The sequence below is a fragment of the Ursus arctos genome, unplaced genomic scaffold (genome assembly GCF_023065955.2).
Source record: "Ursus arctos isolate Adak ecotype North America unplaced genomic scaffold, UrsArc2.0 scaffold_32, whole genome shotgun sequence".
In the NCBI taxonomy this organism is placed as follows: domain Eukaryota; kingdom Metazoa; phylum Chordata; class Mammalia; order Carnivora; family Ursidae; genus Ursus; species Ursus arctos.
The window spans coordinates 24,107,788-24,121,595 of record NW_026623008.1 but is presented as its reverse complement, the minus strand read 5'-3'; the positions used below and the strand labels follow the sequence as shown (position 1 = coordinate 24,121,595).

Here is a 13,808-nt window from a genome sequence, read left to right as displayed (position 1 = left end):
GAGAACCCTCATCTGTGCATCTGAAAGCGGAGACATTAAAGAGGTCTGGGTCCCAGCCTAACTCCCAGAAGGCCCAGATGGGCTCAGTGTCAAGGGAACTGCCTGACACGGACGGACAGGCCACGCGCGCTCACACACAGGAGATTTGGCATTGCAGGGACCACATGGGCTCTCCAGGGCAGCCCCTGGGAGGTGGCCTGTGTCAGCAGGAAGTTGTTGGTGGAGCGGGGCAGGGTGGTGGTGTAAGGGGGCCTTTTCTTTCTCTCTTTGTAACAAAAGCAAGACATGAATCAAGGTACTTTGTACGACTCCTACAATATAGCCCCGTGTAAAACAAAAAGCAAAACCCTTCCCTCCCTCTCCTTGGGGGCCACCCCTCTCTCGGTTGTCCCTTTGGTGTTATTGCTTGCTGTTGGGAACAGCTCGTCCAAAACCATCGTTAAACGTGCATTGCCCATCTTTGCGCTTTTTGTTGTGTAAGATAAAGACCTAGAAATTGAATGGCTGGGTCACAAATGCAAGTGTTTGACCCCTACAATGTGGATAAGCACTGCCCCACTGCCCTGCTGAAAGGCTTTCTCTCAGGACATAAAAATTCAAATGCCAGCCCGGGAGAGGGTCAGCCCAAGGGCTTCCTGTCCTGCCCACGTCTTGCCTCCCACCTTGCAAGTCTTTCTCCCCACTCTGCCCCTGCTGGGCATGGTCCCCCTTCAGACAGCAGATAACGGGGAGGCATGTCTGCTGAGGGGTTATCAGACAAGCCTGCCTGACTGTGGCCAACACCCCAGGGGGCTCCTCAGCCCCAGTGTCCGATGGCTCCACTCCCTCCTTTGGTGTCAACGTCCTCCAAACTGCAGAGGCTCTGTGTGTGCTGCCCCGGGGGTCTGACACACAGGGCACACGGTTGGCACCAGTATGGTGTGCAGGAGGGGACACATTCAGTGGATATCTGGTGCTCCATGCAGCAAGCCATTCCCTGCCCTTAAGGCCACTGCCCAGTGGGGTGGGGGTGCAGACCATGAACTGATGCTGCCCAGATACCACCTAAGTGCCTCCCAGAGTCTGCTCCGAGGCCTGAGGAATGAGAAAGCCCAAGGAGGCAGCCACAGCACGGCCACACTGGGGAGCATGGCCTCAGAGACCTGAATGGGAATCTGGGTTCCCCCTTACTCCACTACTTCCGGCTGGGTGCTCTTGGGTGAGTCCCCTTCTAGATGCTGAGGAGGAAACAGGGGTGGGCAGGGGTCCATCCTGGCACATTAAAGTGCTCAGTAACCAGTAACCAGGATAAGTAAAGCTCCCACTGTGTGTTCCTGCGAGTCCACACTTGGTCTTTGAAGGTACTCTAGAGAATTTCCCAAGTGTTTTCTCATCTCATTTTTGTATCTCCTTTTGTCTCACCAGGGCCTTAAAGGGGAGCGATGGTTATCCCTGATTTTCCTAGGAGAGAACAGAGACCCCTGAGGCAGAGAAATAAAGCGCCTTGCTCAGCGCGGAGGACAGAAGCCTCCCAGGACAGGGCCTCTTCTTTGCCCGGTAAAACTAAGGTCCAGGGAGGGAAAGTGATTTGCCTGAGGTCACACAGTAAGTCAGGGACAGACTCTGGTTCCCCAAGCAGGGCTCTTGCACCACCACGGCTGCCCCTCCCCATCTTCTAGAAAGAAGTAGATTCTCAATCTTCACCCTGGGGCTCCCCCGTCCAGGAGCCCACCAGGTCACGACAGCCACAGCCCACATGCACACGGCCCCCATCCGGAGGACCGCAGCTCCTCGGAGCCTCAGTGGTCATCGGTGCAATGGAACCACTGCAGAGGGGTGGGCTGGGGGGGGGGCCGGGGGGGGGGGTTGGAGATGCCGAGGCAGACGGCCGGGTGGGTGGGGCCAGCGCCGTGACTCAGCCGGGCTGGCCAGGAAGGGCTGCCCAGCCGGTCGGACCGGCCCGGGATGCAAACGAGCCGCCAGGGCCCTCCCGGGGCTGGGCCGCCCGGGGGGTGACGGGAAGGGAGGCCGGGCCGGGCGCCGACGAGCCCGCGGCTCCGGGCGGGAAGGAGGCGCGGCGCGGGCGGCGCGGGCGGCGGGCCGGCGCCGAGGCTGCGGACCGGGATGAGAGCGGGGCCCCGCCGGCCGCAGCACCCGGAGCCCCGCTGAAACGGCCGCGGAGAGCCCGCGCGGGAGCCGAGATGTGTCTGCGCCTGGGTGAGCCGCGGCGGGACGGCCCGCGAGGCCCCCCGCCGCCCCAGATCCTCCCGCGGGGCGGAGCGCCGTGGCCGGAGCCCGGAACCCCGGGGTCCGCGCCGCCTGCTCGCCGGGTCACTTGCCGCTCTCGGCCTCAGTTTCCCCAGCAGGGAGGTGGAGGGAGGAGGGCTCCTGGTATCTTATCCAGGTGCGGTAACGCCTCCGCCCCTTGGTCCCACTTCCCTTTCTTGCGGAGGAAGGACCCCCAAGCTGGGGGAGGAGAGTCGCTGGAGAGAGCAGCTTGCACCTTGCCCAGAGGGCAGAAGGGAGAGCAGAGGGAGAGAGATCCAGGGTCCAGAGAGTTCTGAGCCCGAGGCTCCCTGCCCTTTCACCTCCTCAGCCTTGCAAAAGGTTCCCACTTCCAATCCTCAGCTCCTCCAACCAGGCGGGGATGGAAGGGCCTTTAGCACGCAGGATCCAGACAGAGTGGGACCGATGTGCCCTCTCCCCTCGCTCCCTACGCACGGTGGTGCTGCTCTTGGGCATCAGACGGACCTGGGGACTCCCCACTCTCCAGCCAAGAGACCTTGTGAACCTCAGTTTCCTCATCTGTAAAATGGGGATGGTAGCACCAGCTGTGGGGACTACTGTCAGAAGCAGTGAGCTCTAAGAGTGAGGTGCTTACCACCTTGCCCACCACACTGCTAAGTGCTCTAAGAATGGTCCCCCAGAAACAGGCCAGGACAGCCCTGAGACTCGGTCCAGAGCTCCAGGAACAGCCCCACACTGGCACGGAGTCCCCGGTTTGACCAAGTCTTGGTCCTAGGATGTGGTTGTTGTTCATGAGCCCAACCCTGAGCCAGATGGTGTCTGGGCCTCCGGGTAGGTGGGTGGATGGGGTGAGGTGGGTCAGGCCCCTGGGACGAACCTTCCTGTTTGGCTGGAAGTTAATCTTCGCAGTGTCATTCCAGTTCCACAGTTCCCGTCAAGCCTATCATCTGTCCTCTGCTCCCAGACCTCCAGCTCGAGGGCCCTGCAGGCTCAGGGGTCTCAGAGACAGCTAGACCAGCCCCTCCTCAGTTTATATATAGCAAGGTCACACCGAGGGACAGTGACAGTGGCCCTATCCTCCCTGCTCCCTAGAGACTGCCTCTTGGCACAGGGCCCCCAAGGAATGATCCCTTCTTCCCTCCCTTCCTTCCTCCCTTCCGTCCTTCTTTCTTTCCTTTCTCTCTCTCTCTTTTTTTTTAATCTCTTTTAGCTACAGGGCTCCCATATATGAAATATGATCCAACCCTCTCTGCCATAGATGGGGAGACTGAGGTCTAAGAAGGGATTCATGGGTCCCACTGGGAAGAGCTAAACAAAGAAGGGAGGTTGCTTAGTCGGGGGCCTGGCTAGTCTCCCGGTCTCCCAGAGCTGACTGGAATGAGGGCGCTGACAGGGCCAGGGCGCTAGCATGGTGTGTGTCCTCAGGGGCAGAGCCAGGACCCACAGGAGACAGAGGGCAGATATGGAACAGCCGGAGCTGCCCAAGGAAGAGGGCTCCCTATCCCTGGGGTGTGCATTTAGGGGCTTGGTAGCCACTTGGCCACTCAGGGAATTTGCATATGTGTCTTTGGTGTTCTTTTGACCCCAGCCTCCCCCATCTGCCCTGTCCTGGTCCAGGGCCCCTGCACCACGAGCTTGCTTTTCCCAGCACCCACCCACTATGCCCCACCCACCTTCTCTCCTTCCCCCACTATCTCCTCATGGGACCCCCCCCCCCCCGCTGGGAGACGGGGGTTATTCTTCCCATTTTAAAGATGAGGAAATGGATACTCAGAGGCTTGAGTTTCTTGCCCCCAAGTCAGTCCAGCAATTGTGAGTTGATTTTCTACTGTGTGCCCAGCTCTATACCCCAAAGTGAATCCCAAGCAGGACCTGGTCCCTGCTCCATGAACGAGGGGCTCCTTGGGGCCTGGACAGTGACTGTCAAACTCACCGTGGTGCTTTAGGGCCTGGCACAGAGCAGGCACCAAGGGAACATTTGTGTAACAATCTCCTGAATGAATAAACCAGTGGATGGGGAGCTTAGCAGAAAGACCGTGGGTCTGGAGGTAGAGACCCTGGTTCAAGGCGTGGCCCTGCCACTCGGGACCCTAAGCACTCACGCGGACTGCGACCCTTTATTAAGTACCACCCGTGTGCTTTCCCAGCCTTAGAGTTCCGAAGACTCTCATGAAGGCACTGTGAACCCCTTTCCCAAGTGAGGAAACTGAGGCTCCAGACAAGTTACTGACCCCAAGTCATCCAGACACAGACTTAGAGCCCAGTGTCCGTTACTCCTCCCAGGGCCTGGGTCTTCTCCTCTGCCAGAGGCTCTCCCCCCCCCCCGCCCCCTGTGGCCCTGACATGGCTGTGCCCCCCAGGTGGCCTGAGTGTGGGGGACTTCCGGAGGGTGCTGATGAAGACAGGGCTGGTGCTGGTGGTGCTGGGCCACGTGAGCTTCATTGCGGCCGCCCTCCTCCACGGCACCGTGCTGCGCTACGTGGCTGGTCCGCACGACGCCGTGGCTCTGCAGTACCTCGTGATCAACATCCTGTCCGTCACGTCGGCCATCGTGGTACGGCCGGGCCTGGAGGGGGCTGGCGCGAGGGAGTGCAGGGGGCTTGAAAGGTCTTTGATGAGTCCCCGCCCAGAGCCTGGGGTGAGCAAGGAGAGCGCCCCACGCCCTCTGCTCTGCCCCTTACCAACCGGACCAGTCTCTCAGCCTCTCTCTCTGCCTCAGCTGCCTAGTCTAGAACAGGGGGCAGGTCACAGTGTCCACCTCAGAGGGTCCCGGTGAGTATGAATGAGATCGTCCCCACAAAGCGCTGGTCCCGGGATCTGGGCGCCCGGTCAGCGCTCACTAGCGGGAGCTAGGATTATCAGGACGAGGGGAAGTGCTGAAGGCAGTGCTGGACAAAGGGAAGGAGCATCAGCTCAGCTTGGGAGGGTCCGGGAATGTTCACAGAGGTGGAGGCCCCTGAGCTGGGTATTGATGGATGAGTAGGAGTTCAAAGGTAGGCTGTAATTAGCATAACCCAGATCTGAGGCGTGCTGGAGCCAGCAAGGAGCGGAAGCTGGGATGACATTCCAAATACAGAGAATGGCAGAGGCAAAGGTGTGGAGGTGGGAATGGTTAAGAGCTATTCTGAAGACATTGAAAAAACCAGCTTGCCAGGAACTCAGCATGAGGCCTGGTCTATGGTAGGTGCTCAATGAATGGTGGCCATGGTTAGGCCTGGATGCCAGGACCTGTTGGAGGAAGAGACGAATGAAGGGGCCTGGTAGTCTCAAGGTCAGAAAGCTCTTTCCCACCTGTTAGCCGAGATGGCGTAGCCTTTGGGCAACCTCCCTACATCAAAGTCTGGAGTTCCATCTCTGCCATCTCCTGGCTGAGGGACATTTCTGTCTGTGAGTCTGTTCTGTCCTCTACAAAGTGAAGCTTGAACAGCCTGCTGTCCCCAAGGCTTGGGTGAATGAAGCTCGCAGGCCCAGCAAGCAGGAGAGCCTCAGTCAGTGACACAGGGCTGGGCCACAGAGATGTGCGTGGTGTCCCCTGGCGTTGTGACTGTGGTTCATGCCTCTCACCAGCCTTGTAAGGAAGTCAGGGAAAGCGGTGAGGTGAGCTCGGGGTTAGGAGATCCACCAAGGATGGGCCCCAGGCCACACCCCTTCAGTTTTGCCCTCATTCTGTCAGCTAATCCTCCCTGCTTCCGGCAACACGACTATCCCCACTTTCCAGAGGGGGAACCCACACTGGGGATTCCCCCAACGCCCTGCTGATACAAAGAAACCAAGCTGGAGTTGAAACTATTTGTGTCTGACACCAAAGCAAGGGTCCTTTCTGTGAGCTCATCCCGCAGCGTGGGGCTCGGCCCCGACAGGTTGAGGCACTTACTTGGTCCACTTGGTGAATTCAAGACCTTCACTGCTGGATCCCCATCAGACGGCCTGCCTCCCATGGGCCCGGCACATAGAATTCTACTCCATAACATTTTCTCTCTTTTTTTTTCTTTAAGTAGGCTCCATGCCTAACATGGAGCCCAACACGGGGCTTGAACTCAGGACCTTGAGCTCAAGACTTGAGCTGAGACCAAGAGTCGGATGCTTAACTGACTGAGCCACCCCGGCGCCCCTACGCCACAAGTTTTTCTGACTTGTTAAATAACAATTTCTTTTTTAGTTTCTTGCCAGTTGAGTTACTTAGTTTCTTCCAAAATCTTTTCCACTCCAGGGAGACCTGTCATATACCCTGTGACATGGCCCTGCAGCCCTGAGCAACACAGGAGCCTGTCTGAGAGGCAGTGGGGAGTCACGGAAGGTTGTAGGCAGGGAGTTATCGGGTATTAGAAACGTCTCTTCAGGGCTGGACCGTGGGGAGGCAGTGCCTCTGTGCAGGTCAAGGTAGTGAGGCCAAAGCAGAGCCGGGGCGAGGGGCTGTGCTGGGAGGGCCAGAGTTGGCGTCAGTGGAGTCTTTGTTGGAGAGTGGCCCTGACCCCCTGCCCACTGTCCTTCCCCACAGGTCATCGCCTCAGGCATTGCAGCCATCGTGTTGTCCCGCTACCTCCCCAGTGTTCCCCTGGTATGTGGCTCCTCCTGGGAGGGGCTGTAGGGGTAGCGGAGGGGCAGCGGCCACCCCCAAGGGCCTGGCCTGCCTGAAGGGAGCAAGGCTGACCCCATGGGGGCCAAGCCTACCATCTGTTGACCAGTGGCCTCCCCCATCCAGCGCTGGACAGTGTTTAGCTCGAGCGTGGCCTGTGCTCTTCTGTCTCTGACCTGTGCTCTGGGCCTCTTGGCCTCGATTGCCGTGACCTTTGCCACCCAGGGCCGGGCACTGCTGGCCGCCTGCACTTTTGGAAGCCCCGAACTGCTGGTACTGGTGCCCAACTGTCCCTTCGACCCCACACGCATTTACGTGAGTGCTTAGGCCGGGGATGGCAGGGGGCGTGGGGAGGGGGTGGGGGCGGTGACACCCAGGTGCTCATCAGAGGTGGGAAGGGTTCTTGGAGACCCCCCCATCCTGCCCCTTGTGTCCCCACAGAGCTCCAGCCTGTGCCTCTGGGGCCTCTCGCTAGTGCTCTGCGTGGCAGAGAGCGTGTTTGCAGTGCGCTGCTCCCAGCTCGCCCACCAGCTGCTGGAACTGAGGCCCTGGTGGGGGAAAAGCAGCCACCCCATGGTAAGGCCTGCCACCCCCTCCATCGGCCCTGACTCCCCATATTTCTGGGAGCCCTTGCTGGGGAGCCCAGGCTGATCTGCCCCCACCCCCTCTGTATGGGGCCCTTGCCTTGAGAAATGGGGCAAAAGTTTTTTCCCCAGGACAAAAGGGAGAAGCTTGGTCACACAGCTGAAACCCGGCTCCCCCAAGGGCCAGGATGAGTCTTGGGGGGGCGGTATCTGGGCTCACACTGGGGGCACTCCAAGGGTATGGCCTGGCTCTTGTATGGGAGGGAGTAGTGATACCCCTTTGCCCCGGAGATCCTCGCATCCCTCCCCTCCTCCCTAGGTGTCCTGGAGGAGCAGACCCAGACCCTGACACTCTCTTGTGTCTCCGCAGACGCAGGAGAGCCCAGAGCCCGTGGAGGGCCGTGACCTGCTAAGCTGCACCAGCTCCGAGCTGCTGACCCTCTGAGCGCTGACGCCCGATCCAGGCCCCATGACCACTAGGGCCCTACAACCCTACTCTGTGACCAGGCCGGGGTTCCTGGAGCAGGCCCCAGAGGGCTCCCTGGTCACTCAGGGACCCCAGTGGGGCTTTCCACGCCCTCCCTCAGCTCCCCAGCCCACTGCACTGAAATGAGACTTTATTCTGAAGTTATTAAAAAGAACAGAGATGCTCCACGTGGATGCATGCAGCAGGGGAGGGGACTTGGGGGGCGGGGGGAGGGGGCTGTGCTGCTTTCCCACACAGGATGCTGTGGGTGGGGCTCTGGGTGTGTCTGCCCATCCGTGGGCCTGTGTGTGTGTGTGTGTGTGTGTGTGTGTCTAAGAGAGGAAAAATACACAGAGGGCTCAGTGGGTCTGTGTTCATGCAAGTGCAGAAAGGCAGGTGGGGCTTCATGGGACCCACAGCTGGGAGGCTGGAACTCGGAGGTTTTCCTTTTGCATCCCGGCCTCCAGGGTCAACAACAGCAGTGGAACAGGAAGGGCTGAGGCCCTCCTGCGGGAAAGGATGGCTCAAGGAAGCTTTTTCCTCAAACCCCCACACCTCTGGAATCTTCTCTCCTTTCCAAATGAAGACAGCCTCCTCACCTGGGCATGATTCCCCCCTCCGCCCTGACTGAGAGCTACAAGGGCCCGGTGGGGGTTGGGGAGCTTGCCCGGTGGTTGGGGGAGGAGCTTGAGGCTGCGTGTGGGTCGGGGGGCGGGTGGGGGCTGGGGAGAGTGGTTGAAATTCTGGTGGGGGAGGGAGGGCAGACCCAGCCAGAGCCTTCCCAATCGTTGCCTAAGGGAGATACTGCCTCTCGGATTGACGGTGCTGACGGCTTGCTTGCTTGGGCCTCGGGGGTACTGCGGGGTTCCCTTCTCCATAGACCCCAGAGCGCAGGCCCTGGGGGGTTCCCAGTCTGACCCCCCAGGCTGGATAGACACAAGGGAGAGGAAGCTGAGAGCCGGGAGAGGGCCAGTGAAGGCAGGGAGGAGGGGGAACCTGGGTCCTCTCGCTCAGAACTGGGAGGCGCTGCTGGGGTCGCACTGCAGCAGGCGCACGATGGACGGGTCGCTTTTGGCCCCGCGGATGAACTCCTCCAGGGACAGCTTGCCTGCGGGGCGAGGGGAGCAGTGATGGGGGAGAAGGCGGCCGCGCAGCGAGGGGAGGCAGAGCAGGGCAGCGGGAGAGGAAGGGGGAGTGGCGCCCGCCCCGCCCCGCTCCTGCCCCCTCACCGTCGTTGTTCGTGTCCATTTGGCGGAAGATTTTCTCGGTCCTCTTTTCTGGGGTCGACTCGTCCTCCGGCATCTTCATCACGGACGAAACCATCTTGTAAATGGCCTGAGGGGCGGGAGGGGAGGCAGGGAGTGAGAGGAGCCCGCCCGAGTCCCCCACCCCCATCATCCAAAACCGCCCCCAGACTCGCAGAAGATTGCTGCTCCTCCTGGGTGAGGTGGAGAGGTGGTCACGGAGGAGACCTGGGAGGGCGGGGGGGGGGGGGCTCAGGAAGGAGTGTCTGGGAAGGCTTCCCAAAAGAGGGGTCTATTGGAGCGGGCCCTGACCAAGTTCCCCTGGAGCGCCAAGTGGGAAAGGCAATGCTGGCAGAGCAATCTGCACGTACCAAGGACGGGCAGCAGGAAGCTCTGAGTGGGCACAGAGAATTTGGGGGTGTCTGAGTGCAGGGGGCCAGGAGAGATGTTGGAGGATATCAGGGCCCAGGCAGCGAAGGGGCTAGAACACCGGGCGCCGCGGGCTCCAGGGTAAGTACGGGCTTATCGCTGCTTTTCTGAAACTTCGGGGCTCTGGGCGGCCGGCTCTCGGGGGCCTGCAGGGGGCGCTGGGAAGAGGCGGTGACACTGGGCTGCGGTGCCTCTGTGGCCCGCAGGGGGCGCAGGGCCTCACTAAGGGCTGGAGGGCCCGCGGCAGCTGGGCCCAGAGGGGGCGGAGACGTTATGCAAATAAACTCAAATGAGCATCTGCCAGGGGCGGGGACAGCATGCGCTCAGTTGTGCTCAGAGCTGCAGCTGCCACGTGCAGGATCTCTGGAGGCTATGCGAAGGAGGGCATTTGTGCTAAATGTACACAGAGCCCGTAGGGCTTGGCCTGTGGGATAGGCTGGGTCCCAGCGCCCCAGAACTCAAGGACCAGACCGATCGCCCCAATCTTCCAGCTTTTTGCTGCCGACACCTCCACCAAGAAGCCTCCCTTCTCCCGTCCCAAAAACGTCCCTTGCCTTAGATCCGGCTCCAGCCTCCGTACTGGTCTCTTCAGGCCTCTTTCCCTCAGGTCTGTCCCCCATGCTGCCTCTGAAAGCTTTCCAAACACAGATCTCCACCGCCACGTCCTCAGCCCAATGGGCCGCCCCCTCGTTCCCGTCACACACACAGGCTTCCCTCCAGGCCCACCGTGCACCCAGCTCCTTCTGGATGCTGCCCCACGCTCCTTCTGCTGCCTCCCACTCTTCCTTGGGACGCAACTTACATGGCACTTTCTTAGGGGGGCCTTCTCGGATCCCCACTGGGTCAAGGCCCATATGCTGGCCCAGAGTCTCCTGGGCTTTTCCTTTGGGGACACCTCTCTGGAAGTAATTTTGCCTTTGTGGGGTTGCTCCTAATCTCCGGCCTACAGATAAAGATCACGGACATCTAGCTAGTGCCCGTATCCTCCGAACTCAGCATAGTGCCTGGCATCTGGCAGGGACTCCACCGTTTAAAAGCCTTTGGCACCTCTCAGTGCTCTCTCTACCAAGTCCAAACCATTCAGCCCTGGGAACTCAAGGCACTTGGTGCTCCAGTCCTTGCTGACCTCTCCATCATCAGGCCTCCCCTGTGGTAGGTGACCCTGCCACAAGCAAACACCTCCACGCCTTTCGGGTTTCCCAGAATGGACAGCTTCCTCCTGGAACAGTAATACTGGCTACCACTTACCAGGCACCTGCTATGGGCCAGGTACTTTACACGCATTATTTTTCAACTTCACAACAGCCCTGAAGAGCAGGTATCATGATCCCCATTTACCAGAAAAGAAATGGAGGCGTGGAAAGGGAATTGATGCGAGAGACTGAATTAGAATCTGCTCCTTCGTAGCTGCTGGATAGATGCTTGCAGGTGGTGATGACCAGCAGGGACTTTGAAGGAAGGTGTCCCTGCAGTGACATCCTGGTTCCACTAATCACTTAATCGGACAAGTCCTTAACCTCTGTGAGCCTCAGTTTACTCGTATCTCCCTCACGAGGACTGCCTAGAGGATTGAATGAGACCGTGTGTATAGTTGGAATAGTAGCTGGCTAGAGTAGGTGGTCAGTAAACAGCGGCTAATATTATCATCATTACTCATCCACCAATCCGCAGGTCTTCCCTGCCTTTCAGTCCCCTAGACTCCCAGATGCCACATTTAGCTAGTCAGTGTGGGCTGCACACTTGTTCTCTCCCACCAGAGTGGGAGCCCCGAGAGGCCAAGATGCAGCATTTTCCCTGGCCGTGTGCCCGCCACCCGACCACAGGGTTGGGTCCTGAGAAGGATGGGCGAGTGACTTAGAGAGTGACTGCTCCGCTCATGACAACCCTCTCCTGGGCCTCCTAATTAATTGTCTGCAATTGCTGTGCACTCACTGTTTCATTGGAGCTGGCTTGTGATTGATCTGTCACTGGGGTTTGCAGAGCTCTGACTGCACTGGCTATCTCGGGCTGTGCGGCTGCCATAAAGGAAATCAGGGCCTAGGTAGCAGAGGCCAGCCAGGAAGGGGTCCTGAGGACGCCCCAGGAATGAGGCTGGCTTGCCTGACGTCTTGGGCTTGGCACCTCCCACAGGGCCGAGCTTTACCCGTCTCTACCAGTGCAACCACACTAAGTGGTAAAATGTGAGCATCCCTCGTATTGGTGGGTAGCCAGCTGCTGCCCAATCCCTGAGCGGTTTTCCACCACCCCACCTGCCCCAGCCCTTCCACCAGGACCCGCAGAACTTCCCACTATCCCTCAGCTAGAGAGTTAATGCCTGGCCCATGGGAGTCACAGACAGACATTAAGGCTTTACCCCTAACGATAGGCACGGGGAGGACACCACATCGTACTCTAGCTCAAGAGAGCAGACCCCGATGCTTAGCAAGAGAGAAGCCAAAGCAAGAATCCAGGAGGGACTGCATGAGATGGAAGGGGAAGCAGCAGAGCTGAGGGACCAGAGGGAAAGGATTCAGAGGGGCAAAAGGAAAGGGAGCAAGAGCTTGTGCAAAGCTCTGCGGTGGGATTACACGAGGCATCTCCCAAGGATGTTGAAAAGGCCATTCTGGCTAGAGTCGAGAATGGGCAGAGGAGACAAGAGTAACTGACAACTTCTAACATTTACCAAGTAACAATTATATGCTGGACCCTCCGCTGGAGCCCCTATCCCACTCTATACCTACAACAGCCTGGTGAAGTAGGGGGCTAACATCCCCCACTCTCTGGGTGAAGAAACACAGGCTCAGGCAAAAAGTGAACGAGGAACTGGATAGTTAAAATAGCACCAGAACCCTGATGGACTTCAATGACAGGCGGAAGGGATGGGCATTCTGGAAGGTTTCTGAGGTACAGCTAACCTGTGTTACACTTAAACTTTTACTAGGAAAGGACATTCAAATCAGATCCTTAAATCTCCCTGTGAGGTCAGTATCATCATCCCCATTTTACAAATGAGAAATCTAAGAATTGAAGCCAACTCCAGAATTGGAAGTCAGACCCCTTTCTAGGGGCAGCTCTGAGTAATGGCTATCTTGAACTTTACCCCACTTACATGCTCTGTGACCTTGAGCAAGTTACGTCACCTCTCTGAGCCTCATGAAGTTATTGTAAGGATGCACTGGCTCATGGATATAAACATCCCAGTTAGTACTAGGCTCTTAATGGGCCCTCAGTCAGTTGAAAGGTGGTTGGGTATCCAGATGGAAAGTGGACGGTGGAGCCAGGTGGTCCACTCATGGGCTGTGTGGCCTTGGGCGAATGTCTTCACCCCTCCGACCATCCATTTTCTCCTGACAGTAAATAACTGTCCTGTACTCTCAAGAAATGTCAAGTTTTGAAAGACGAAGGCTGAGGAGCTGTTACAGACTAAAGGCAACTAAAGAGACAGGACGACGGAATGCAATGTGTGATCCTGGACCCGGGTAAAAAGGGCTATACAGGCCATTTCAAGACAGTTGGCAAAATTGGAATATGGTCCATAAATTAGATAATAGCATTGTTTCTACGTTAAATGTCCTGACTTTAATAATCATATTATGGGTTTTGTAAGACTATGTCCCTGTTCTCCAGAAATACATCCCGATGTAGTCAGGGTTAGAGGGTCATGTGCAGAACGACAAGCAGTACGCGCACGCCCGCACACAATGATAAAGCAAATATGGCAAAAGTTAATTGGTGAATCTGGGTGAAGGATATACGGGAGTTTTCTCAACTTTTCTTGAAATTGGAAATTATTTCCTAATGGTCGTTCAAACGGGTCACAACCGACCCACTACCGACCCACAAGGGCTGTTGAGAGGATAAAAAGGGATGGGGGGTGCCGGCGGCCGGGCCCCGCGCCTGGCATGCTGAGGGGCCCAGGCGCCCACCTGCACAATCTCGAGCATCTCCTCGCGGCTGATGTAGCCGTTGCCATCCAGGTCGTACATGCTGAAGGCCCACATGAGCTTCTGCTCCAGGCGGCCGCGCGAGGTCACGCTCAGCGCGATGATGAACTCCCGGAAGTCAATGGTGCCGTCGCTGTTGGTGTCGAACGTGCGGAAGACGTGCTCGGCGAATTTGGAGGCGTCGCCATAGGGGAAGAAGTTGGCGTAGATCTTCTTGAACTCGTCCACGTTGAGGATGCCCGTGGGACAGTCCTTGAGGAAGCCCTTGTACCACTCCTGCAGCTCCAGCTCCGAGAACTCCGTGTTCTCGCGCAGGTCCTGCAGCATCTCCGGCCGCAGCTTGCTGTTCTGCTTGCCCAT

General features: G+C 58.2%; 2 protein-coding genes across 3 annotated transcripts; one reads left to right on the top strand and one right to left on the bottom strand.

Annotated features, from left to right (window-relative positions):
- The first annotated feature begins 2,028 nt into the window (after positions 1–2,028).
- Positions 2,029–8,036, top strand: TMEM54 (transmembrane protein 54). 2 transcript variants are annotated; one of them, XM_044390586.3, is made up of 6 exons: positions 2,029–2,196; positions 4,587–4,780; positions 6,725–6,784; positions 7,028–7,117; positions 7,244–7,378; positions 7,757–8,036. In XM_044390586.3, exons 1-6 carry the CDS (start codon positions 2,181–2,183, stop codon positions 7,829–7,831), a joined length of 570 nt encoding a protein of 189 aa, XP_044246521.3. In that variant the 5' UTR covers positions 2,029–2,180; the 3' UTR covers positions 7,832–8,036. The 2 variants fall into 2 exon arrangements, with proteins under 2 accessions (XP_044246521.3, XP_026372537.3); XM_026516752.4 differs by having other exon boundaries at positions 2,031–2,196; positions 6,929–7,117.
- Positions 8,037–8,722: 686 nt separating this feature from the next.
- On the bottom strand, positions 8,723–13,808 carry HPCA (hippocalcin). Its single transcript, XM_026516754.3, has 3 exons — positions 13,431–13,808; positions 9,082–9,187; positions 8,723–8,960 (listed from the first exon to the last, which is right to left on the bottom strand). The coding sequence occupies exons 1-3, from the start codon at positions 13,806–13,808 to the stop codon at positions 8,863–8,865; spliced, it is 582 nt and encodes a 193-aa protein (XP_026372539.1). The 3' UTR covers positions 8,723–8,862.